Genomic DNA, 23,871 nt, shown 5'->3' with positions numbered 1-23,871 from the left:
GCAGAATGAAAATCGGCAACACACAAGCGAGGACTCGAGGTGGCTTCATTGCCATGACGTTGTTGCAAATGGCTTCGAAAACCAAAAGAATCATGCATGCCGCGCAGAATCACAAGACAAACAAACGCATAGAAAAGAGCGCGACGAGGGATAGAACAATAAGCATTCTGCAATAATAAAAAGCAAAAGGAACTATCTAGTACTCAGGTTCACCGTCGTCTGCTGACTTGCCCGGAACACAGCATGTAACTCCGCGCCTTTCCAACTCCTCGTTATATGCCCGAGTTTTGGCTCTATCCTCTTCTGTAAACTTCCTGGGAATATTCTCCGCATCAGGATGGAACATATCCCAACGGGTTATGTTACGGCCGTCGGCGGTGAGCAATCTCTCGGGCATTGGTAGACCATCGTAATATTCTCTGATCTGGGTTGGGTTGAGGCCAACTGCATCAAGAATATTCCGTTCATTGTCAAAAGTGCGAAGCACACCATCATAGCCCAATGAACTTATACCATGTCCGTCTGGATCCTTCTTCATCGATCTTTTTATGTCGCGCAGAGACATGTTGTCGCCCACAGGTTGTCGGTCTACGATGGCTTGGGGCATAATCGGGTCCTAGATTTGGATGATTGAATAGTTGGCATACTGACAAATGAGAGAGTTCGAGGAGTACTTGCTGGCAGTTTGTCCGCCATATCGCCAGCGGCGAGTTGATGCAAGTAATGACAGCGCGGACTCGTGAAGATTTCGAGGAAGAATCACGCTTTTCAAATGCGGGGTATAGTATGTCCTCTCCTAATATATATGTCCAGGAAAAGGCAACGCAGCAGGATGAAGGCGTATAAGGCGTAAGAAGTGGGGTGTGACGACCAACAAGCAAGGTCGATTGTTTGGGCCAGGGTCATGCGCACCCCATTTGCATTACATAAGGCACCAGGATAACTCGGCAAGAAGAGAGCTATGCCAAGACCAAGGAGAGCTGTGCAGCACACATGGAAAGCTGCACAGCGCATTAATGAGCTGTGCAGTACAGCTCATAAAGATGACAGCACTTGATGAAGGATGAAGAAGAATATGATTCAGATAGTTCCCTTGACCAGACAGTCTTTAACTAAATACTTCAGCGATCAATCTAAGTATTATTCTCACCCATCGCTTGAACTAGTCACTCAATTGACGAGAGTGGTATCTCTTCTAAAAGAAACGGTAACCCCAGAGAGAGAACGACATTCGACAGTTGTGATATTGCTTAAGCTTTACCTACTTCGCAGAACAGGAACCCTGAAGCCCTGTTGTCTAGTTGACCCCAGGGGCAGGATCATGACATTATCCCACCAAAGTGACTGTTAATGACAACCATGGATCACAGGAATTGTTATACTGTTCCATACAAGACGTAGCCACTCTAACCAACATGTAGTTGCTTTGACAGGGATTGTTGCACTGTTCTGTGCGAGACGTAGCCACTCTGGCCAACATGCAGTTACTTTGACAGGGATTGTTGCGCTGTTCTGTACGAGATGTAGCCACTCTGACCAACATGCAGTTACTTTGACAGGAATTTGGCTGCAATCTCCTCGCAATCAAGGGCCTATTTCCCTTGGGACCCAGCGAGAATTAATCCCTCAAAGCACTTTGTCTTGGAACAAAAGTCCCAACAACACGGTGGAAGGCCTAGAAAGACAGCAAGGTATCAAAATCAGAACAGATGGCAAGGTCCGAACGGGACTACGAATTGATCAATATAAATAGAGCAGCCTTCTCCCACCTGCAGAACGACAAGATGAGCAGAGCCTTTAAACCAATCCTCAATGCCCACACTCTCTTCGTTATCCTGCCAAAGATAACAATATCGTATCGACCAACATGCAAGCCAAGCTCTTCAAAATCCTCGCTATCACCGCCGCGTTTTCAACGGTGCAGTCCGCCCTAGTAGAGACTGCTGAGGGCCAGGTCACCCAGGGGCAGGTCAACGGAACTCAGACCAATGAGGCTCACATCAACGAGGCTCATGTCAACGAGGCTGATGTCGACGACGTAGTACGTGCTCTGCTTGAGCGTTTTCAAAAAAACTCATATAATACTTTCTATCGCTTCTCCGAAGACTAACACAAAAGATCCGTCTTCTCAGGTCCCGCAGAAAATCTGCGTTAGGGAGGAAGTTCCTCATATCAGCACAAGAGAGAGAGAGGGAGATATTTTCGCGCGGTCTTGCAGGGATTATTCCTGCTACACGGACTCTCAGTGTATCCGAAATGGATGTCTTGAATGCAATCTCTACTTTACACCGTGTGGCGATTCATACACGCGATGCTATTAGCATATGGCCGAAGGATTTATCACCATGGAGGAGGAGAAGCATAGACATGGGTATATCCTCAGTACAACTCGATAAAAAGTGGCGCCGCTAAGGCGGGTGCAGGGGGCACGGCTCAATAAGGGGTTCCCCCCTGTATAACTTAATACAGCTTATTAACTTAAATCTAAATCTAAAAACCCCAGAATTCCCTATACAAGACTAGTACCTGTAAAATAATAATAGTAGTAAACAGCAGTAAATACTAGGACCTATATAATATATAAGTCCGCTAGCTATATAAAAAAAAGATTACTTACAGTAATAAAACCTAATTATACTTCAATACAGTTTTATTTTCTATTATTATATACGTTACGACCCGACTCTTATAGTTGCAATAACGGGCCTACAGGGTAAGCTAAATCGGATTAACATCGGAATGACGAACCAATTAGAAGGGACTCATTAACTCGATCAGCGAGTTAAGTTAACTCGATAAACTTATTAATAAGTCTCATATTTTACTTTATACCTATCACATATTCACGCGCGAGCTATAATACGGCTCAAAAAGTAAATAGTAAAAGAGTAAAGTAAATAAGTAAGTAAAACAATAAGCGCGCTTTTTAGCCATGGCTATAGCTATATGTTAGCTTATTATCAGGGTTATAAAATTAGTTTTTCATTTTTCATTTTTAGTTTCATTACTAAAGATTAATATAATTTTTAATTATTAAAAAACAAAATTAGTTTTTTATTTTTTATATATAAAAAACTAATTTTATTTTTTATATATAAAAAAATTAATAATAAAATAAAATTTATTTTTTATATAAAAAAATTAATTTTATTTTTAATATATAAAAAAATTAATAATAAAATAAATTTTATTTTATTATTAAATTTATTTTTTTATTATTAAATTTATTTTTTATATATAAAATAATTTATAAGTTAAAAAATAAATGTATAAAAATAATAATATAAAATAAATAAAATAAAAGTTTTTTATAATAATATTAAAAATTAAAATTAGTAATTAATTTATTAATAAAAATAGGTTTTTTAGTTTTTTAATAATTAATTTGCTAATAAAAAATTAATACTAATAAAAAATAAAATTTATTTTATTTTTTATTTTTTTATTTTTAGTAACTAATCTGCTAATAAAAACCTAATACTAATAAAAAATGAAAAATGAAAATGAAATTAGTTTTATTACTAAGAAATTCGTTTTTAGTAATGAAATTAGTAATGAATTTATAACCCTGCTTATTATATATCTCTCTCTCTTAACCATTAATTGCTTTGACGGACCTTTGCAACGCGCCTTCCTGATGGGAATAGGAACGGAAGGGAAATGATTACTCCGGGCAAGACGGCTTAGACAGGATATAAAGAGATTGAGATTCTCTTTACTAGATAGGAAACCAACACACGTTCTTTACATAAAATGACCCCTAGCTGGCGCCGTGGCCTCGTTCCTGTGCGAGCAGGCCGGCGGCAGCTAGGTTCCGTAGCGTGTTCTCGCTCTGTGGTCTTAATAGCGGTACGAAAAACTTGGTTTTCGTTGTTGTGTTTATATGAGTGTGAGCCAGTTCAAAGGTGCGTTTCCTACTTGTCGATAAAGTAGGTGCGTATTTAGCCACTGCGGCAGCTATAGAGCCTCTATTTATAGAGTTGGAGGCATTAACTAAGTCTAGTGAGGCTAGCTTTTAAAAGCTATGGCTGTTAGGGCCCTGGAAAGCATCTTCTAGCAGAAAGATGGCAGGTTTAACGCCTCCCAAGCTGCTAACGCCTAGCTGATTAGGCAATAACATTTCTAACTAGAAGAAGGTAATAAGGATAACTTTCTGTTGAATAGGCTGGCCTGGCTTAGGCCGAGTCTTTCCTTGGAAGGAGTCTTTGAGCCCGATTGGGTGTTTTTCGCGTAGAATAGCCCTATTTTCATCGGAATCCAAGGCTAGAGGGATTGGATTTATCAGGGCCTTGGAAGCCCGGCCGACAAAGCCTTTGTAACGTTTGAGGTAGTAATAAGAGGGAATATCCAAGTTCAGGCGGAGTGCGACGCAGGCGCCCGTTTGAAGAATAAGAATCTTACCTTGCTTCGCTGCCCGCCATAGGATTGGATATTAGGCAGGACTCGTCGGATTTCACAATTACTCGATTATCTGTATGTTAGAGATTATTGAAAGCAGCTTAGCTTTAATAAATCCGATATTTGGGAATGGATCTGGTAGAAGAAAACAAAGCTCTTGACCTGAAATCTATTATCCGGTGATCAAGGAATGACTTCTATATCTTTAATTGTACTATTTCAACGAAAAGAAAACATATAAAAATAACTTCCGGAATGCTTGTGAAGCCGACCCTACTGTATCAGCATACTTGTGTTGTTATCTTGAAACTATTTGTACACGTAATTAAATATCATACGTCAGCAAAGCATGGAGTCTTGACCTTAGACATGTTTAGTGGTATCATGCAACCCTAAATCTTCGCTCGAATCCCTCGGCGACCCAATCGTAGGCTCTCTTTCCTGCTGGATCGACGTCCTCCACAGTCTTCAATTTCTGCTGGACCAGCAGTGACGCAGTGGGATTTTGAATCACCCTTTCGATGATGGCCAGAGGCCAAAAGAAGTACCGGCTGAAAGCACTGGTAGTAACATCGATCTTTGCAAGCAGACTTTTACAATTTTCAAGTTCCTGTTGCAAAAGACTTTGGTATTGTGTGGTATCATATGAGGAATCCGCCAGATGCTGATAAGCAAGAAGTTTTGCAGCAGAGATGTAAAGCAGGATATGAATTCCATGCTCATCTGTCAGCGACGTGTTTTCCCATACCCCCAGCTGTTTTATGATGTCACCGAGCCCACAAAATGTGGGCTTGTCGTCGAGGGCAGCAAGAAGATCGGAAAACAACCGGACTATCTCATAATGCATCCCAAGAATAGGCCAATTCTTAGGTTCCGGGGATGTCGACAACAAGCAGGAGTCATAGTAATCGTCGAAGACTTTTCGCAACACTGGGTCTTGCAGTGGCGTGAGATTCGAATCCTGCACCGACATGACCATAGAGTGGTATAGAAATGACTCGGTGAAGATGCGTTCAAATATAATGGTCGACCATGTTTGCGAACTTGCCAGTTCTTGGGTAGATACTGTGGCAGCGGCGCTCATCTTGGTTATGGCTCGCTTGCGGAAAACCTGGCCGGCTGCTGCGATGTGTGCAGTGGCTGTCGCTGGATCGTAGCCTGGTTTCCGATTTTCATAGAGACAGAGGATGACCACTGTCGCCAGTAACCAATCTTCACTACCTTCACAGCCTCCCTCTTCAAGTATGCTTCGCAGCGCATGAATGGACTTTGCGTAGAACCCTTCTGCTCTCAACTCCGCATTCGCAACTTGATATTTTGTCCCAAGAGCACTGGTCGCGCAGGCCAGACACGCATTCAGTAACGGCGGGTTAGACAACGCCATATCATAGGCATATGAGGAGTCCAAATACTGCGGATGGGATCCTGGATGAATACGACCTGGTAGGAACTCATTGGCAAAGGCAACAAGCAACACTGTCGCGTTTGGTTCTTCTACATTGGAGAACACAACAGACAGAGAGGATGGGACCGTGTAGAAATGGCTGTCTTTAGGCAATAATGGAGTCGATGGAGAGAATACTGTGTTGAAGAGCTCATGGATCGGATTGCCTGGTCGGTCCCATCCCACCAAGGCATTCAGCTCACTTCCATCACCGTCTTCATCGGTGGACCGCCCGGCGCGCGGCAGATGTCGACGGTCTTTTTCTTGTTCTTTTGAAGGCCATATACATGCAAGGGCATTTCTCGAGCAGTTCTGGCACCGTTCACGTGTCTCATCACATTTCTTTCTGCGTTTACGACCTGTTGCTTGTCAGCTTCTGCGCGTCATCTGTACACGCGTTGGCGGTTTTACAAGTCAAACATCCAGTTTTAGTTCTAAGTTTAGGCATTGGATATAAGACGCATCGTGACCTTGTATCACAAGGCTCTGCGAAATGAAAGAGAGAGGTTTGGTTTCCTTGTTACTCGACTTCCAGGTTGGTTGCAATGTTGGAGGTGTTCCCAGATAGTGCCGAATTTCCATTTCCTTGATAAGCGACCCGATCGGCTCTACTTCGGAGGGATATTCTCTTAGCTCTGTTCATTCGTTCAAGTAACACGACCGCCAAGGAGCCAGCCGGAGGGAGACCAAATCTAACAATGAATTGACATATTTTGCTTAGAAACTACAGTAGCCTACAATTATGGTACAGTATCACGCCTATGTCATCTCATATCAATCAAAATACGATTGTCCTTTAGAAAATAAACTTGAACTAATAAACATATCGGAAGTCCGGCCTTTGCCAATCAGTTCTATTGCTCAGGTGCTCCTCAATGATATCTGTCGCCGACATTTCTTGAGTAGATGCTTGAGCTGCAGACTTTTCCCTGCGTGAGTTTATCCATGGCAAGTATACTCGTAGGGCAACGAGGAAGAACGCACCGAAAGCAAAGCCGCTCAAGGAAGATCTGATACCAGTCTATTGAGAACTGTTAGCTTTAAATGCTTATGCTGGCTGCAAGGTAGTTGGAATAACTCACAGGATATGATGGAGCCTCTTTGGTCTTGTAGAACTGTGGGCTAATAATATTTCCCACACAGTACGCAATAAATAGCATCGCGTTAACCGTAGTCTTCTTCGTGAAGCCTCCAATGTTAGAAGAAACGAGAGAGAATGAAAGCGGCATGTTGGCAGCAAAAACGGTACAGAGGCAGTATCCACCAAGTCTTGCATTTTTATGTTCAGCAGGAATCGCATAGATCATCACCATTCCGATGAGACTGATCAAGTTGAGGAAAAACATGGTGATGATGCGAATATTTCGGAATCGAGATGGCAGATAGCAAGCCAAGAGAACAGCTACAAGTTGAGTGGCACCACCAGGCATCTGGAGCAGCAAAGCATCCAAGCCCTTGTATCCGAAGCCGGCAATGACAAGAGAGCCAAACGTAGTAAGGCCGCCATTGGGAAGGTTGACACTGAGCGACCAGCAAAACAGTAGCAATGCTTGAGGGTCCCGAAGAGCCTCGAATACTTGTGACCACTCAAATTTATTGCTTCGGATACCTGTATTGTTGTCTGCGACACGACCGACTGCTACCTCCTTTTGACGAGGAGATAAGAACCTTGCATTGGATGCAGAGTCGGGAAGCAGAAGCAGCATGAGCACACTCCAGAAGACGGTGATTGCGCCAAAGATGATGTAGAGAAGTCTCCATGGGGCAAGGGCAGATTCGGTGGTTCCGATAGCGTATGCGAGCACACCACCAATGACGTTTGCCACGGAGTTTCCTGCAAACCACAGACCTTGTCGAAAAGGCTGTTCTTTGCGGCTATAGAACATGCCCATAAGAAGCGAGAATCCGGGCGCAACAGATGCCTCTGTCACTCCGAGTAAGAATCGGGTGACCATAAGCCCAGCAAAGTTGTTGGTCACAGCATGGCACATCAATACAGCACCCCAAAGAAAGACAGATGCTGCAAGATATTTGCCAATGGGAATTCGAACCATCAGATAAGAAGCTGGGAATGACCAGAAGAGATATCCGAAATAAAAGATGCTAGCGCACCAGGAATATTCGCCACCGACAAGTTTCTGCTCACACATTCAGTCCTGACGTCAGGTACTGAGGGTTTATGGGGTAAGAAGCTTACCGTATCCTTGATCAGACCAAGGAGAGAAGAATAACTGAGAGTCATCTTGTCGAGGAATTGAAGCATATAGCAAAATCCCAGAAGAGGCATGAGGACTACGTCAAGTCTCTGCCTGGTTGACTTGTCTTCATCTTTGGAGATGTTGTCGAGATTCCCGAATCCTAGTGGCTGCTGAAGCGACAAGTCATCCTCTGCATCCTGGACAAACTTCTCCTTGTTGTCGAAGGTCTTCTCCATTGCGATAAGTCGGATTCTATATTGTTCGTGTGAGACTGAGGGTAGAGGGCAAAAAGAATAGAGTAGGGGCCGAGGTTGATCTTGGACCTTGATGATTCAAGATGGTGGTGGTGGTGATGATGATGATTTCGACGATGCTCGAGAGGAGGAAATAAGGGGATACTTATGCCCTTTATCAAGAACATCCATATTTATCGTCAAGAGCATCATAAAGGTTGCTCCGCCTTGGTTTATCGCATTCATGTTGAGCGCAGTGTTGTGGTGCGATTCCAGATCGGCTCGGGTCCCGCACCTGGCAGTTGAAGATAGTTGCAGGCGCGCAAATTATTCTGATTGGTCAACCCCGCACTCGAAAATCTAGCGCCCCCAGTCTCTCCACTCGCCGACTCCATATTAGCGTCCTTCTCTCTGCTCTTTTCCCGATATCTCTCTGTTGCATTCGTCCCCATTGCCAGATAGTCTATCTGTGGCTACCGTGGAGCTTGGTCAGATAACCGCGCAATTTGATCTAACTCGCAGATGGATACGGCACATGGACAACGACTTCGGCCGATTGTCATATCAGAAGTCAAAATGATGGATCTATTCAAATACCTGCCAATCTCCTGTATTTCCATTTTGTCCTTTAAATAAAGAACATATTGCTCGGTGTCTACCACACACAATTTGGACCTTGCCGGAAGTCACCGACGACTTCTACTTTTACTTCACAATGGTTACTACCTTGGTTAAACAATCTCTTATTGTCGCTGGTCCCCGTCAGCTTCCAGCCATTGAGCAAATGCGGCGAGACGTTGATGACATAGTTGGTAGGCTTGTGCCTGACATCTCCAAGCTTAACAGAGAGGTTCGTTCGACTCCTCCTGTCAATTGAGCGTAACGCGACAGCTAATAATCTACAGATTCATGACACTCCGGAAACGGCGTGGCAGGAACATCACGCCCACGACGTGATCTGTGAATTCCTTGAAGCCAACTCGTTCAACACCACTCGGCATGCGTATGGTCTTGCCACCGCCCTCGAGTCCCGGACTGTTAGTGGCAATGGAGGCCGAACAATAAACTTCAATGCAGAATACGATGCCTTGCCAGGTATTGGACATGGCTGTGGGCACAACTTAATCGCTACGGCCAGTATCGTTGGATACGTGACACTCAGTCATTTGGTCAAGAGGTTCAGCATTGACGCAACACTTCAACTTCTCGGCACACCAGCAGAAGAATTAGGAGGAGGGAAAGTCATTCTTCTTGAGAATGGAGCATTCAAGGGCGTTGATGTATCACTCATGGCTCATCCGTGCCCTGTCCCCAACAATGGATCAGTTGAATATCCTGGCGGATGCGCTGGTCTTCTCACAAATTCTCATATCGGAGTCTTTGCCACCTACTCGGGCAAATCTGCTCATGCGGGCGCCGAACCTTGGGAAGGCGTGAATGCTCTCGACGCTCTTGTCTCTGCTTACAACAACGTCAGCATGCTCAGGCAACAAATGCGCCCAGATTGTCGTATCCACGGCGCAGTAATAGAGGCACCAAAGGCAGCAAATATCATTCCTGAAAGCACCAAAACCTTCTATTCTGTCCGAGCACCTAAACTCGCAGCAGCCAAAGAACTGGCTGCGAAGGTGGAAGCGTGCCTTAGTGCTGGTGCCCTAGCAACAGGCTGCAGTTGTTCAATCAAGCGCGAAGCTGCCTACGAAGATCTGCTTCCCAATCTTCCTCTCTGTGAAGCCTACACCTCACATATGAAAGCGGCTGGGAAGGATGTTCAGGTCCTGGCTACGGAGGTTATACGAGCGAGTACGGATCAGGGGAATGTGAGTCATGTGATGCCAGCTCTGCACCCCATGTTTGGGATTCCGTGTGATGCGGGGATCAAGATCCATAGCAAAGAATTTGCGGAGGTGGCTGGGACGGAGCAAGCGTTCGACATGGCGGTGATTGTGGGGAAGGCTTTGGCTATGACCGGCTGGGATCTTCTAACCCAAGAAGGCATGTTTGAGAAAGCAAAGGCTGATTTTGATGGAATTAGCGTTGATCTCTCCATAAATTAAGAACTTTTTACTACTTCATAATATGATACTGTGTAAATATACCGTTATTAAGCTTCTTTCATCCTAATGATGATTATTGGCAAATAAGGTACCATCTTCAGCCTTTTTGTGGTCGACGTTTTGTGCACCCAGCTTGCTAGTAGTAAGCTTGTTCAGTAGAACATATGGCCCAAGGGTTGGAACTCGGATAGGGACCAGATGAAGTCGATTCACGTCATGGATTGAAGTGCGCGGGGTTAGTGTGGTATCGTCAGACCCACCCGACAGGCGTTCATCAGAGGCCTCGGCCCTAAATCGCGCAAATTACTTTAATTGGCGGATTGCCTCTCATCCAATCAAGGAGAATTGCGCCCCCGGTCCAGATGTTTGGCATCTTATCGGCTTTGCTATTATACATACACCGAGCTTGATACGAGCCTATAACAAGAGATATCTGATTGAATCGGGCAGTCTTCAGGTATAAAGACCGCACTATTGTGCATTAAGTAATAATTAAAGAGGCAGTTTGTATCTTACTTTAACAAAGTGACAGAGCACTCACTCCAAGTAATGGCGACTACTGCTACCACTACCACGATTGATACCATGCAAGTATCGAATGCCCGTACGGACAAGGATGAGGCAGATTGGACCATAAAGGCTGCGGTCAAACGCAATTCGGTGCTCCGAAAAATCCCTATGGACTGGCTTTTGACTTCTGATATCATTCAAGCCGTCTCGGAGACTTCTACACAGAATGTCTTGGACCTCCCAAGAACATGCGGAATTCTGACACAGAAAGAGATTGACATTACCGAAAATATGATTCTACAGATTTGATTGAGAAACTTGCGTCGGCGGAGCTTACTTCTGAAGAAGTGACAGTAGCATTTTGCAAAAGAGCTGCTATTGCGCAGCCACTGGTGAGAGATTTATCTTCATTTACCCCAGTAAATCTGTTATTGACAGTCTTACAGACACATTGTCTCACCGAAATCTTTTTCGAGGAGGCAATTGCTCAAGCAAAGGAATATGACGCGTATCTAGCATCACATGGACGGCCGAACAAGGCGTTCCATGGTTTGCCAATATCCGTCAAGGAATCATTCTCCATCAAAGGCGTCGACACTACGCTGGGATTTGTATCATGGATTTCAAATCCACCGAAGAGTCAGTCATGCGGGGCGTGACTGATGGGATTCGACATTAGAGGAGAATTAACTACCTTCCAGAGCTGCTCAATCCATCCACAGTGCGCTATTCCACCAAGCCCGCCCCTCTTACAAGCTGAGCCAAATCTGCCAAGAACGCAACTTCAATTCTACACTGCGCACTTTCTGTATATGCACTCTGGCCGTGGAAGGCCCTACAGGTACCTTCGATGCTCAGTGCCTACCCCCAACTCCCAAAGTACACCAACGGCTTACGTCAGGCCGACTCAGCATCAGAAGGCAATCAACCTCCGACCCAGGGTTATAAAATTAGTTTTTCGTTTTTCATTTTTAATTTCATTATTAAAGATTAATATAATTTTTAATTATTAAAAAATAAAATTAGTTTTTTATTTTTTATATATAAAAAAATTAGTAATAAAATAAAATTCATTTTTTATATAAAAAAATTAATTTTATTTTTAATATATAAAAAAATTAGTAATAAAATAAATTTTATTTTATTATTAAATTTATTTTTTTATTATTAAATTTATTTTTTATATATAAAATAATTTATAAGTTAAAAAATAAATATATAAAAATAATAATATAAAATAAATAAAATAAAAGTTTTTTATAATAATATTAAAAATTAAAATTAGTAATTAATTTATTAATAAAAATTAAAATTAGTTTTTTAATAATTAATTTACTAATAAAAAACTAATATTAATAAAAAATAAAATTTGTTTTATTTTTTATTTTTTTATTTTTAGTAACTAATTTGCTAATAAAAAACTAATACTAATAAAAAATAAAAAATAAAAATGAAATTAGTTTCGTTACTAAGAAATTCGTTTTTAGTAACGAAATTAGTAACGAATTTACAACCCTGCTCCGACCATCAAGGATCATACTAGCATGCTGCTGCACCTTGTCAAACCTCATGAACGAATACGTCTCACTCTCCAAGTGATTGAATAGTCCAGCCAGCGAAACAAATTGCTTGGCGCACCCACCCCGCTTATTCGGGCAATGGTACGCTTTTTCCTTGTGTTCAGGAGAATTGAGATGCATGTTCAATCCATGTAGGGTTTTGAACTCATCGTGGCAGATGTAGCACTCCCAGGCATCACCGTTGTATGCCAGATGGTTCGCTTCGAACGTGGCGCTTTCCTCATCGCACCACCGGATCTGCTTGTTGGTAATGAGGCCATGAGGGTCGCGTTTCCGGACCAGTGCCAATATTTTTTCTCTGTTGAGTGAAGGCGCGTTGATGCAGGAACCAGTTTCGAGGTAGTGGCCCAGACCGCTTGCGCTGGTAAAGCCGGTCTGGCAGAATGGGCAGGGAACATTAGTCCCTCGGTGGATCCTGGAGTTCAGATGCTTTAGATCCATTAGATTGGGGGAATTCTAGACATCATCCGGAGTGGATATGCGGTATGTGGGAATACTGACCATCTGGAGGTTGTTGCCATTCTGGAAATGTTTGTGACACGGCTTGCAGTAATTCTGGTAATGGCCTTTAGCCTGCATGTGTTTCTCGGCGGCTCTCTCGGTGTGAAACTTGATGGAACAAATCTCGCAAGGAAACCTTGGTGCCCAATGATTCAAGGAATTCATATGCTGCTGGACTGCGTGTATGGAACGGAACACGCGCGTGCAAGTGTCACATTCATACCGTGGTCCAAAGTGACTCGTATCGTTCATATGCTGCTTGCAAGAGCTGGCAATGTAGAACTCTTTGGTGCAAGCCTCGCACCCATACATCTTGAAGGTGATGTAATGATACCAGAGTGATTGTGACGTAGATAAAAGAATTAGTTGACAACTATGAACAACAAAAAGATGATCAATCCATCTGGCTGGCTATCTCTGACTTCGTGATATATCTCTTCCAAGCCCTTGGGGCACAACAAACGGGACGACGCTGTGCAGGCCGTGGGGTTAACGTGCCAACAAGGTCACCTGACCATAACAACAACTGTTGTGAATGATATGCGAAACAGATGAGTGAAGGAAGGGGACACCAATAGGTACTACATCAAGTTCTGTACTGTTTTGATTCGCTGGCTGGCATCCCGCCAAGCCCAGGGTCGCTCTGCATCCCAAGCCGTAATCCCACGGGAGCTACATCGCTGCCAAGTGCGACTTCTGTGAATGGCAGAAAAAGGAAAATGCCACAGATGAATGTATCCAGTCCAGGGAGCAATCTGTCCAGGCGATTTATTAGCCACCCAACTCTTCCAATTGCCACCAAGTCTCGGCATAAGGGCACCATTAGCCAAATTTGTCCCATCCATCACAGACGGTTTCCCCTGACCGGTTAGGCCATTGCTAGTGAGGTCCATACTCTTCAGGTACAAAGTGTCACACTCGCCCCTGTTCTGCATTTCCACAATTCATCGTGAGCTTCTTTGTCCCCGTACACACACTTACAATATTTCAAGATACCGCCAAATTAACCGGGTTACAATGTCCCTGGTACGCCAAACTCAATGCAGACAGAGTATTAATAATAAGTAAAAGAATTATCAAGAAGTAGGCAAAAGAAAGAAGGGAGTAAAACGAAAAAAACTAAAGTACCACCAGCAAGCGTTTTTATTCTATACAAGTCGGTATTATTAACAATGCCGTCAAGTCCCAGGATCGCCTGGCGCACCTTCTTACTTATAACACTACATGCAGATAATCGCGGGGGTTACATGGTGTGAGCATCAGCTGGCTCTAAACCGCACCCACCCTACTCGCGGGTCAAATCAATGATGTCGGTCTCCGTGAAGGAAAACTTCCGCTTCACTCCAGCCATGGAGCTGATAGCTTGTAACGGCTGACGAGGCTGGGTTGTCGTCCTTGGGGAGGCTGAAACCACTGGTGGCGATTGACCCTGAGCCAGCTCCGCCGCGGAGAGGTGCGCCATGTTGACGATAGTTGCGTAGTTCGGCCCAAGTAGTAGCGAGAGGTGACCCTGCTCGAACTGCCGAATCTGTCCCTCCGCCAGCATTAAACGCGGCTTCCAGTCCAGACGCATCTTCTTATTGTGCTGGAACGTTTTGGTCACCACTAAAATTTAGGGTGATCCCGACCGGCGCGTCTCATGGGTACAGTCAACTCCGCAAAAGTCGAGCCCCCGGTGCAAGTGCCCACGTCGTTGCTTATTTACGGCAAAGAAGTCGACTCTTTATGTCGGGCTAGCTAGAAAGGCGTTCAAGGACTCGCAGTCGGAGCATGAGCAGTCAACACCTCGCCGAACCAGGTTTCTATCCTCGGTAGGCTCGTGCCCCACGTACCTGTCGAGGTACACCTGTAGGAGGGCGGAAAAGAGCTGTTGACATATATGGGGTGTCGAGGGTTATGGCGTTGGAGGCGAGAATAGGTATGAGGCAGCGCAGGAAAGGCAGCCACAAAGCGTGGAATTCGACTGCTAGGAGCTGGTAAGCGTTTGCCACGAGTTTGGAAACGAATGGCGCGACGAGATCGTCTGCTTCTGTGCTTGACTGGACGGTGGCTGAGAAGAAATCGGCCAGCACCTCATAACTGATGGCTGTTCTGCGATCGAATCTTTGGGCTTGTCCGCCGTATGATGCTCTTTTGATTGGCGTGGCCTGGACTCTAGCGTCGCTGTGGAACTGTGTGAAGTCCGACAAAGTGATGAAAGATCTGGCCTTGGTCTGGTAAAGTTGCATAGTGTTTTTCATTGGTAGGATACTCTTGGTGCTTTGCTGCCGTAGCCGGACCAGGAATGCAAGAAAGAAGGCGGCGGCGTCATGTCTTTGATCGATTCTGGGCGCAACACTGCGGAAATAGTAGGCATTATATGAATAGCAGCAATTAAGGAAGCTGGTGCAACGCACATTTGCGACAGAAAGGTGGAGGAGTCATTGAAATACAAGGCAAGGTCCACCATGGCAGGTCCATCTTCCCAGCGACTTGGACGCGCAAGCATCCAGGCAGAAGCGGAGTTTTTCACGAGGCCAGTCCAAAACGTAATCAGGAGTGGCACCGGTGTCAGAAGCCAAAGAGTCGTTTGGAATGGGCACGAAGTTCGTGATGGCCCTAAACTGGTCGGGTATGAGGAAATGGCAGTGGATATTCTACTATAGTTAGCTCTCGAAAGCGCAACATGATCCAGCAAGCATACCCCTTTCGAACACCATGAAACCGTCTATCAGTGCCACTGCTGCCAGTACTCAACCACTACCGCATCTAAACAAAGAAATCTAGCGGCAGAAGGCCTAGGTCATGGTCAGCAGCCTCTTCAAAAAGGTATATTTTCCGTGCTAGATCGCAGCCACAAGGACGTCCCCTATGCCGTCCCCATCAATCGACGGTTCCTGCGCGCTAAAGCTGTTGGTCGTCTTGTCGCAGTTGTTCCACGCCTGCTGGGATAGTTTTACCAGCGCGTTGACCGAAGACTCGGCGGCCTGTGGCTGCAGACATGCTCGGGCCAAATACCGGATCTGTGCTTTTAGGTTCTTTTGGGATGAAGAGCACCCAGAACGATCGTAGGAATTGAAGAAAGACACGAGCAAATCACGGGGAACGATGACAACGGCCTAGATATTCGAGGAGTGAGTAGTGATCAGCGATGGCAAATATGAGGGTTAAGGGGCGGCGTACCGTCACTTGATACCAGTGCGTCGCGGTTGGGCCCTGGGAAAAAAAATCGTGTTAGTACATCCAGCTCTCAACAGTGATCCTGGAGGGAGCTTCGAATCCAGCAGCCAATAGACACACCGAGTTACCCACAAACCCCTCGTACTCCTCTTCCGCTTCAAGGTTCTCGAAGCAGTTTTCTTGGAGGATGTCATCTTCATTGAGATGCAGACCCTGCGTCACCACATGGCCCTCTAAGTCGACAAGGGTCTTGACTGCATACTTCATCTCGAAAACTTCATCAAGGCAGTAATAGTGGGATTCGACGTCGCCGTAGTCGTAATAATTATATTTGGCGTAACTCCTGTCCCAGGTGTTGGACTCGCAGCTTCCCATCTCCTCTTTTTCTAGTAGCGCGAGGAAGACATCGACCGCCAACTCGCTGGACATCTCCTTCAGCACGTGGACCTGAGCCAAATCTCAGGCCTTCAACGCCTTAAGCGAAATGTTAGCTTCAGTGTAGTCGTAGTCGAGCACGTGGTACACGCAGTTCCTCTCGCGCGACACTCCGGCCACGCTGAGCCACTGTTTCAGAGTGCGACGCAACGCTAGGGTCTCAACCCGCTGTAAGCTTGCCGACGGGCCTGGTCCTGTTAAATCAAGGGCGAGGTTGTAAGTCAGGACCCATCGGAAGCCCGACGTGACAGGAAGTACCTCGTGCGACACGTCCGAGTACCAGGAAGCGAAGGACTGCGAGACCTCGGACGTCCTGAAAACCTTTTTCTCCCCGCAGTGCTTGAGAACCACCTCTCCGCCTTGGTGCGTTGACGGCAGGCAGACGACGAGGGTGCCGAACATACCAGGGATCTTCTCAGTGCTGCGTGGCATAGTCAGTAGCTGTCAAACCTATCGGGATTTAGGATCTTTAGATTCTTGGGTGAACATACTCGGTATGTGCCTTGAACATGGCACCCTTCTCGTTGATGAGCATTTTGTAAATCTGCGCCGTGATGGGCGCATTGATGCCTAGATCCAAGGCGACTCGGGTACACAAATCCCGGATGAAGCCCGGCCAATATGGGTTCCGGAAGGTGAACTACCCTGCATCCAACTCCCACGTATTCCAGACAGTAGTGTCGACGATGGTGGCACTTCCCTTGCTGTATGGTGCCTGACGAGCCTTTGCAATCAGCTGGCAGGCTTGGAACTCGCTCAGGGGAAGAAAAATGTCGCCGACGTCGTCGACGAACAGGTCGACAGGCGGCAGTTGGGGCAGGACACCGAACGATGCGAAGGACCCTGAAGTCTGGATGCTTGAGAGCGTGCTGAGAAGGTCCTCCCTAAGCCCAACACGATAGGCATCAGTGCCTAGGTCGCCTGCAGCGCTCTCTTCATCGCGGCATTCGAGGGTCCCGACGGCAGAGCTGGGTCGTGCCGAGTTGTTTTCCGTCGCAGGCACCGTCTCAGTCGTGGATTCTTGGTCTGGTGCCATGATTACCCACTTGAAGGGGAAACAAAACCCAGGTGTGAAGAAGGAGCAGTCAGTTGTCAAACGACATAAGGAATCAACACACAACGACTGCAGTGACGTGTCAACCAGTCGACGCGTCAATGATGATCCATCGAGCCATGGGCGTTTTCGTTTATTGTGGGCTGCGGGAAGGTGGATGCTTTACGTTTTGTCCCGGCATGCCATTTCTGGCGGCTATCGCAGCCTGTAGCAGACCAAATTCTAGTCTATAAGTGCACCCAGCCTCTACACATCCCGCTGACGGGTAACAGATTCGAATGTGAGGGCCTTTGAGAGCTAATGCTATGCTAGATGGTGTTGTATTTATGTTGCACAACGAGGGAGGCGTTTCACGACGGCCTCTGTACTCTGTAGGTTAGTCACTAGCTCAGCGGGTCCAAACTCAGCGGGGAAGGCTGTAATACTTTATATACTTTTTAATTTTTTATTATCCAGGAATTTAATTACTTTTTATATTAAAATTTAATTACTCTTTATCCTTTGGTTACTAATAATATTTTCTTTTAGTATAAAGCTGCAATTGCTTTCTGTATAAGCCTTTTTATAAATATTGGTTAAGTATAGTAGTTTATTTTTTATTAAATTATACTATAACTATAAACAAAGTAACTTGATAGAACTTGGCAGTTGCTAGAATAGCAAAGAGTTTTGGCAAGTGAAATCTAGTTATGCAACATATATATTTGAATCATGTGAAGTACCCTAAGTTTAACTATATCAAGTTAGATTGCAATAAGGACCTTGCATCTGGCAGCTGATTGAGGCTATGCTTAGGCCTCCCCTCGGCTGAGGTTAAATAGCTGCTGCTCACGTCCCGACATTATGGCCAAGTCTGGCAGCGGCTTCAAGTCAGATATTTCTATAAGAGATTATTGAATCTATAATCTAAATTATTGAAGAAATGTCTTCTACCATATACTCCAAACTTGAAGAGACCTTGGAAGACCGACGGGAACTGTATGACATCCCAGGAATCTGCCGTACGTTCCAGCACCCCTCAGTTGATGCACAACAAAGGATTTCGCAGGACTTTTCACAACAAATCGCAAAAGAACATGGACTGCCTGAATACTTGATTGAGATTGCGGGCCTTCATAAATTCAAAGCTCCAACATTGCGCCTTCTAATCTTGGAGCCGGGCTTAGGAGAAGAGATTATTCGATGTCATCTGCAACAGCATGATCTCCGCCGCAAACCAACGTTTGAAGCCCTCTCCTATGTCTGGGGAGACCCTGCAAACCCAACGGATATTATTTGCTGCGGGGAGATAATGCCTGTGGGGCGAAATCTGGATGCTGCTCTGAGAAAGCTGAGAAGTCCTGTTAACCAACGGGTACTGTGGGTAGATGCTCTTTGCATTAACCAAAAAGATCCCGTTGAGCAAGCTAGCCAGGTGGAAATGATGGATTACATCTACTCTCGCGCGGAGCAGGTTCTTGTGTGGCTAGGAGAAGAACGAGAAGAAGACAGCCTAGCATTCGAAGCTATCGAGAAGACAGTTGTATTTATGAATGCGCTCTGGCACGACGGAAATATGAACGAGTCCATCAAAAAAATCATCAATAACCCCGCCCTACCACCTAACGCGTGGCAGCATATAGGCGCCCTCTTTCTCCGTTCGTATTTCAAGCGCCTATGGGTTATCCAAGAAGTAGTCAACTCGTCGTGCGCCCAAGTATTTTGCGGCAACAAGACCATACCATGGGACTCAATGTGCATGGTAACCAACCTATTGACTGCTGGCTTCCTCACCGCTTGCTCCCCCGAGGTTAGACGCTCTGTCCGTATCCCTACCGAAAACGAGTCAAACATCCATTTAATCGAGACGCTACGCCACACGAAAACCACCTCTCAGCCCGGACGACCCTTCTTCGATATATTGTTCCACGCGCAGTCTTTCCAATCCTCTCTCCCGCGGGATAAGTTATTCGCTATCTTGAATCTCCCGTGGGTTGAAGAGTACTGGATTCCTCTCCCAAACTATCGGTGCTCAGATCTAGAGGTATTCAGGAATTTCGTTGTGGTTGATTTGATGCACAACAAGTCTGTCAAAGCCCTGTCGTGGGTGAATACTGCCGGGGTGGATCGAGAATCCGATGGCCCTTCATGGGTGCCCACGGTTGCGGATTTCGAGGGCCCGAAACCGAGTTTCTTCATGGGAAGGGGGAGACCGACATCTTCCTTCCTCCTCCAAGAGGCTGAAGCGTATCTCGATGATTCTGAATCGTCTCTCATTATCAATTGCCTGCTTCTTCATTCTGCAGTAAAGAACATTGCTGATTCTCGCTCCGCATGCTATGAAAAAGCTGGATTAGATCTTCCACTTCAATCAGCAGACATTACAGAGGCGATTATTGAAGTTGAGAGAAACTGGCTCAGGAGTTGTTTCAGGGTCCTAATGGTTTCGAAATGGCCACATCTGTTTCAAGGTACAAAGGCAGAGCTTGATTTCGGAGAGATCCTTTCTTCAGACCACTACACTACCTTTCTTCTTGTTATGTCATGTAATTGGAACCCCTATAGCAACGAGCCCATCATCCCTTGGGTTTCCTCTGGCTCAGAACCGGAAACGAATACAGTACGCGAGCAGTCGAATGAATTAGATCACCTAGCATTCATGCGAGATATCACGGGGCGACTAATCATGGGCCATCCCATATCTAATAACAACTGGGAAGATTATCTCTGTATAATTTCTCAAGAGCACACAAAATGGAAGGTATTTTGTGGCTTAGGAGATGGGAGGATAGGATGGGTCCCAAGAAATGTAAGTGTCGGGGATAGGGTTTGCATTTTTAAGGGGGGGAAAGAGACTTTTCTATTGAGAAATGCACGGAATAAAGAGGGAAATATAGGCATAGGTTGGAAGTTGTATGGAGAATGCTATTTTGAAAGGTTGGAGAATGGGAAAGGGGGGTTATTGGAGGGTGAGGGTATTGAAGATGTGTATTTAAGCATTGTTTGAAGTGTGTTGTAACGTCTTGGGTTATATATACTAAGGTATAGAGTAGTTCATATCTTATTATTCCGCTGTAAGTCGTATTGCTACAATTCGATGTAGAATAAGTAATATAGTATTCCATGCTCTTGGTATCCGTATATTATCTGCGGTTACATCACCTCATGAGACTCAAGAACTAAAGACATTCTATAAAGAGCAAGACTTAATTTAATAATCTACCTGTAATCAATAAGTCGGCCCTGTATTCATCCGGGTATACTATAAAATCTTTAGATTCGATAATAAGAAATTAAAGGGGAGTAAAAGTTAGCATCTAAGCCTCGCTGTCATTCAACAACTTAGACAGTGGAGCTATTGCCATAAGACTTGCAGTCTCCCTTCCTTTTAGCAAGCCAGTGCTATAATCTTCCAGGGCATAGCAGTGCTTGCTAAAAGCTAAATACAAATAATAATAATCCCACTTACTAGTATTATAAATAATAATACAAGTACTAGTACTGCTAGTATATTAAGAATACCAAAGAAAATAAAGCTGCTAGTAATATATTATGACCCAACATCTTATAATCGCAACTTAAGGTACATACCTCAGACTAAGTATAAACTAACTAACTAATAGGGTAAAAGTTAATACAAGTTAACTATTAACTATTATTAACCTTAATAAAAAATTAACAAAGTTAACTATTAACTATAGTTAACTTATAACTAATAGCTAAATATATAAAATTACTTAATTACTATTAAATAAACAAATAACTAATTATTAATATAAAATTAAAATTAAAATATTATTTATTAAGTTTTACTTACTAGTAATATTTATTATAAGATATTATTATTACTTATAAATCTTTTAATGTAATTACTAATATAAATTTAACTTAAGTTTATATTTTAAAGAAAAAAAATTTAATTACTAATTTTATTTAAAAATATAATAATTAAGTTATTATATAATAACCTGGTCACTAGGCTCCTAAGATAAGTTAATGGCTCAGAGGATTCCCAAGGGATAAACCTAGTCTTATAGTTTATATTAGCGGATAAGCTAGAGGATTTATAAGCAATAGTAATATCTTGTAATAATATTACTAGTAGGTAAAACTTAGTAAATAGCACTTTAATCTTAATTCTGTATTAATAACTAGCTACCCATGGTTGCGACTATAAGAGTCGGGTTATAATATATTACATATTAATAATTTTTATTTAAATAATTATTAAATTTATAAGTAATAATAATAATAATTTAGTTAAATATTTAAATAGGTAAAAATATTTAAATATTTTTTTTAATAATAGTAATAGTAAATTTAAAAGTTATTATTAATAATAAATATTTAAAAGCTTTAAGCTTTAAATAATTTAATTAAATAATTTAATTAAATAATAATAAAATAATAGAAATAATTAAATATAAAAATTAAAATAAAAAAAAATTAAATATATTAAAATAATTAAGTTTTAAAAATAAAATTAATAAAAAAAATATTATATTATAATTTAACTTTTATAATTATAATAATAAACTTATAAAGTAAAATTTATTAAATTAATAAAAAATTAATAAGTTAATTATAAATTGCTTAATAAACTTATTTTATAAGTTATACAAGTTTATTATTTTATATATTTAAATAGCTTAATAAGTTTAATAAGTTATAATAATAAAAAAATTAATTAAATATATAAGCTTATTACTTATACTTATTTAAATAATTTAAATAGCTAATTATTAAGTATGACTCGGTGATTTATTTTTTTTTGTTTTGTGGTCCTAATGTTCCAATTTGGTACGTCTGGCATATATTGATCCTGACGATGCACCTATCGAATTATTTGAGTGTCATGGTTACAAAGCCAAGTGAGAGGCTATTTCGGTTCTTATACGCAGATTTGACTAACTATTTGACCAGGACTCACAATGGCCCCAGTGATGCATTTCCCCAGCTCGAAGCCTGCACGCGCGACCTCTTCCCGGAACGGCCTTTGTATGTACTATCACGTCCTTTATGTCGGCGGTTTATCTGAACTCAGTATGTTTATTAATCAGGGTCGATACAGCCGCGTCTACACTAATACGCATCTCACTCTTAACAAGGAGCCCAGAGGGTAACCGATTAGGCTGCCATAGGATTATAAGAGAAGCAGTTCTGAAGTCCATTACATCTGAAAATCTTGCGTATCTATTCGATTAGGCAGTCTTTGCTCTGAATGCGTGCTTTCCGAAGGTGTTAGGGTTAGGCTCGCCCCTTCTCAAAGAATGGGACGACTACGCGCTGATACACCCTCACCTTTCTGCGTTGATGGGAATATATAGACGCTTCCGAAACATTTTACGGCCGCCAATTATGCTGTGTGAGGTGATTCGCCGCTGCGCATGGTATAGTGCTGCTCTCAAGTGAAACTCACGCTTAGCGCGCTGCTTACTCTTTTACCTGGCTTAGGTACTTGTCGGAGCGGGGCAATTTCAGAACAGCTACTGGGATGGTAAAAGAAGCTTGTTCAATCCTGCAGGCTGCGGTAGAGGAAAATAACCACCCCGGCTATTTCCCTCAGTATATGCGTCGGTTGACGGCTGATATGTACAACGCGTTTGGTACTATCGAATACGAACTCAATGTCCCGGATCTTGGCCGGGGTGGTTTGAGAAGGCAGACAATCATCGTGCTGCATTAATTGAGGACGCGACATTTGAGTCTTATGATGTCGAGGTGAGGGCAATTGTCGATGGTAGCATTGCCCTTACTCACCTGGCTAGTGGTGTGGCAGAGCCGAGCATTTACGCCTTTAAGCTGCTCCTGGATACATTCAAAAATAAAAGTTCGCGCGGAGTCTGGGCAGCGAACTTATCCATTGCTTATCGTACCAAAGGCCTACTGGAAGATTCCCTGTCCTGGTGTCGTCAAGCCCATGACTGCACACTAGAAGCATATGGTGCTGATAGCTTAAGCATGCTATGTAAGAATCTGGTGTCCTGACATAAACGATCCCCGTGGCTTGCTAACACGAATCCATACTAGCGTTCAGTTTAATACAGGGAATACCCTCCTTGCTATGAAGCAAGACAATGACGCACTTTCTGCTTTGAAGATTGTCTTAGGATACGGCAATCGAAGTCGCCGACCCACTCATATACTGCCTTTGTCTGCCATAAACTTGGTTCTCTTCTGCGCTCGCGAGCAGATCTTACCCAGGCCGCGTAAGTCCCGCTATTGGCTCAGATCGCATTGGCGTCTCATTGATTGAAAATTAGAGTGTTTTTTTAAATCGGCAATTAATATTCTCAAAGACTGCGAGTCTCAGGCAGGGGCTA

General features: G+C 43.7%; 10 protein-coding genes across 10 annotated transcripts; 5 read left to right on the top strand and 5 right to left on the bottom strand.

The window, feature by feature from the left end:
- Positions 1–58: 58 nt before the first annotated feature.
- On the bottom strand, positions 59–876 carry GGI43DRAFT_280251 (uncharacterized protein). The gene is made up of 2 exons (XM_083201219.1): positions 679–876; positions 59–616 (listed from the first exon to the last, which is right to left on the bottom strand). The coding sequence occupies exons 1-2, from the start codon at positions 694–696 to the stop codon at positions 197–199; spliced, it is 438 nt and encodes a 145-aa protein (XP_083055297.1). The 5' UTR covers positions 697–876; the 3' UTR covers positions 59–196.
- GGI43DRAFT_280245 (uncharacterized protein) lies at positions 688–1,113 on the bottom strand. Its single transcript, XM_083201218.1, has one exon. The coding sequence runs from the start codon at positions 1,012–1,014 to the stop codon at positions 769–771; it is 246 nt and encodes an 81-aa protein (XP_083055296.1). The 5' UTR covers positions 1,015–1,113; the 3' UTR covers positions 688–768.
- A 754-nt stretch (positions 1,114–1,867) lies between these two features.
- On the top strand, positions 1,868–2,412 carry GGI43DRAFT_426523 (uncharacterized protein; the record flags this gene model as incomplete). Its single annotated transcript, XM_083208665.1, has 2 exons — positions 1,868–2,041; positions 2,119–2,412. The coding sequence occupies 2 exons, from the start codon at positions 1,868–1,870 to the stop codon at positions 2,410–2,412; spliced, it is 468 nt and encodes a 155-aa protein (XP_083055295.1).
- Positions 2,413–4,780: 2,368 nt separating this feature from the next.
- GGI43DRAFT_388829 (major facilitator superfamily domain-containing protein) lies at positions 4,781–8,276 on the bottom strand (the record flags this gene model as incomplete). The annotated part of the gene is made up of 4 exons (XM_083204115.1): positions 4,781–6,201; positions 6,827–6,863; positions 6,925–7,980; positions 8,040–8,276. The coding sequence occupies 4 exons, from the start codon at positions 8,274–8,276 to the stop codon at positions 4,781–4,783; spliced, it is 2,751 nt and encodes a 916-aa protein (XP_083055294.1).
- Positions 8,277–8,579: 303 nt separating this feature from the next.
- GGI43DRAFT_280209 (M20 family metallopeptidase) lies at positions 8,580–10,558 on the top strand. The gene is made up of 2 exons (XM_083201217.1): positions 8,580–9,123; positions 9,179–10,558. The coding sequence occupies exons 1-2, from the start codon at positions 8,989–8,991 to the stop codon at positions 10,328–10,330; spliced, it is 1,287 nt and encodes a 428-aa protein (XP_083055293.1). The 5' UTR covers positions 8,580–8,988; the 3' UTR covers positions 10,331–10,558.
- Positions 10,559–10,669: 111 nt separating this feature from the next.
- Positions 10,670–11,232, top strand: GGI43DRAFT_418793 (uncharacterized protein). The gene is made up of 2 exons (XM_083207585.1): positions 10,670–10,787; positions 10,857–11,232. The coding sequence occupies exon 2, from the start codon at positions 10,880–10,882 to the stop codon at positions 11,147–11,149; it is 270 nt and encodes an 89-aa protein (XP_083055292.1). The 5' UTR covers positions 10,670–10,787; positions 10,857–10,879; the 3' UTR covers positions 11,150–11,232.
- GGI43DRAFT_426519 (uncharacterized protein) lies at positions 11,174–13,233 on the bottom strand (the record flags this gene model as incomplete). Its single annotated transcript, XM_083208664.1, has 4 exons — positions 11,174–11,179; positions 12,352–12,849; positions 12,883–13,015; positions 13,058–13,233. The coding sequence occupies 4 exons, from the start codon at positions 13,231–13,233 to the stop codon at positions 11,174–11,176; spliced, it is 813 nt and encodes a 270-aa protein (XP_083055291.1).
- Positions 13,234–14,206: 973 nt separating this feature from the next.
- Positions 14,207–18,411, bottom strand: GGI43DRAFT_426518 (2OG-Fe(II) oxygenase; the record flags this gene model as incomplete). Its single annotated transcript, XM_083208663.1, has 13 exons — positions 14,207–14,526; positions 14,569–14,642; positions 14,679–14,753; positions 14,797–15,258; positions 15,394–15,557; positions 15,676–15,717; positions 15,759–15,845; positions 15,902–15,923; positions 16,217–16,501; positions 16,553–16,936; positions 17,007–17,155; positions 17,189–17,541; positions 18,402–18,411. The coding sequence occupies 13 exons, from the start codon at positions 18,409–18,411 to the stop codon at positions 14,207–14,209; spliced, it is 2,427 nt and encodes an 808-aa protein (XP_083055290.1).
- Positions 18,313–20,686, top strand: GGI43DRAFT_418761 (HET domain-containing protein). The gene has a single exon (XM_083207584.1). The coding sequence runs from the start codon at positions 18,492–18,494 to the stop codon at positions 20,553–20,555; it is 2,064 nt and encodes a 687-aa protein (XP_083055289.1). The 5' UTR covers positions 18,313–18,491; the 3' UTR covers positions 20,556–20,686.
- Positions 20,687–22,815: 2,129 nt separating this feature from the next.
- GGI43DRAFT_280018 (uncharacterized protein) lies at positions 22,816–23,400 on the top strand. Its single transcript, XM_083201216.1, has 2 exons — positions 22,816–22,938; positions 23,003–23,400. The coding sequence occupies exons 1-2, from the start codon at positions 22,862–22,864 to the stop codon at positions 23,232–23,234; spliced, it is 309 nt and encodes a 102-aa protein (XP_083055288.1). The 5' UTR covers positions 22,816–22,861; the 3' UTR covers positions 23,235–23,400.
- The last annotated feature ends 471 nt before the right edge of the window (positions 23,401–23,871 follow it).

The sequence above is a fragment of the Trichoderma evansii genome (genome assembly GCF_050947405.1).
Source record: "Trichoderma evansii strain SZMC 28006 chromosome Unknown GGI43scaffold_39, whole genome shotgun sequence".
Classification (NCBI taxonomy): Eukaryota; Fungi; Ascomycota; class Sordariomycetes; order Hypocreales; family Hypocreaceae; genus Trichoderma; species Trichoderma evansii.
Note: the sequence above shows the minus strand (reverse complement) of the source record. Positions and strands in the feature narration are given on the sequence as shown.

Coding starts and splice junctions, on each gene's coding strand:
- GGI43DRAFT_280018 (XM_083201216.1), top strand. CDS start 22,862: ATGGGAATATATAGACGCTTCCGAAACATTTTACGGCCGCCAATTATG. Junction 22,939..23,002: donor GTGATTCGCCGCTGCGCATG/GTATAGTGCTGC, acceptor TACCTGGCTTAG/GTACTTGTCGGAGCGGGGCA.
- GGI43DRAFT_280209 (XM_083201217.1), top strand. CDS start 8,989: ATGGTTACTACCTTGGTTAAACAATCTCTTATTGTCGCTGGTCCCCGT. Junction 9,124..9,178: donor TCTCCAAGCTTAACAGAGAG/GTTCGTTCGACT, acceptor AATAATCTACAG/ATTCATGACACTCCGGAAAC.
- GGI43DRAFT_418761 (XM_083207584.1), top strand. CDS start 18,492: ATGTCTTCTACCATATACTCCAAACTTGAAGAGACCTTGGAAGACCGA.
- GGI43DRAFT_418793 (XM_083207585.1), top strand. CDS start 10,880: ATGGCGACTACTGCTACCACTACCACGATTGATACCATGCAAGTATCG.
- GGI43DRAFT_280245 (XM_083201218.1), bottom strand. CDS start 1,014: ATGCGCTGTGCAGCTTTCCATGTGTGCTGCACAGCTCTCCTTGGTCTT.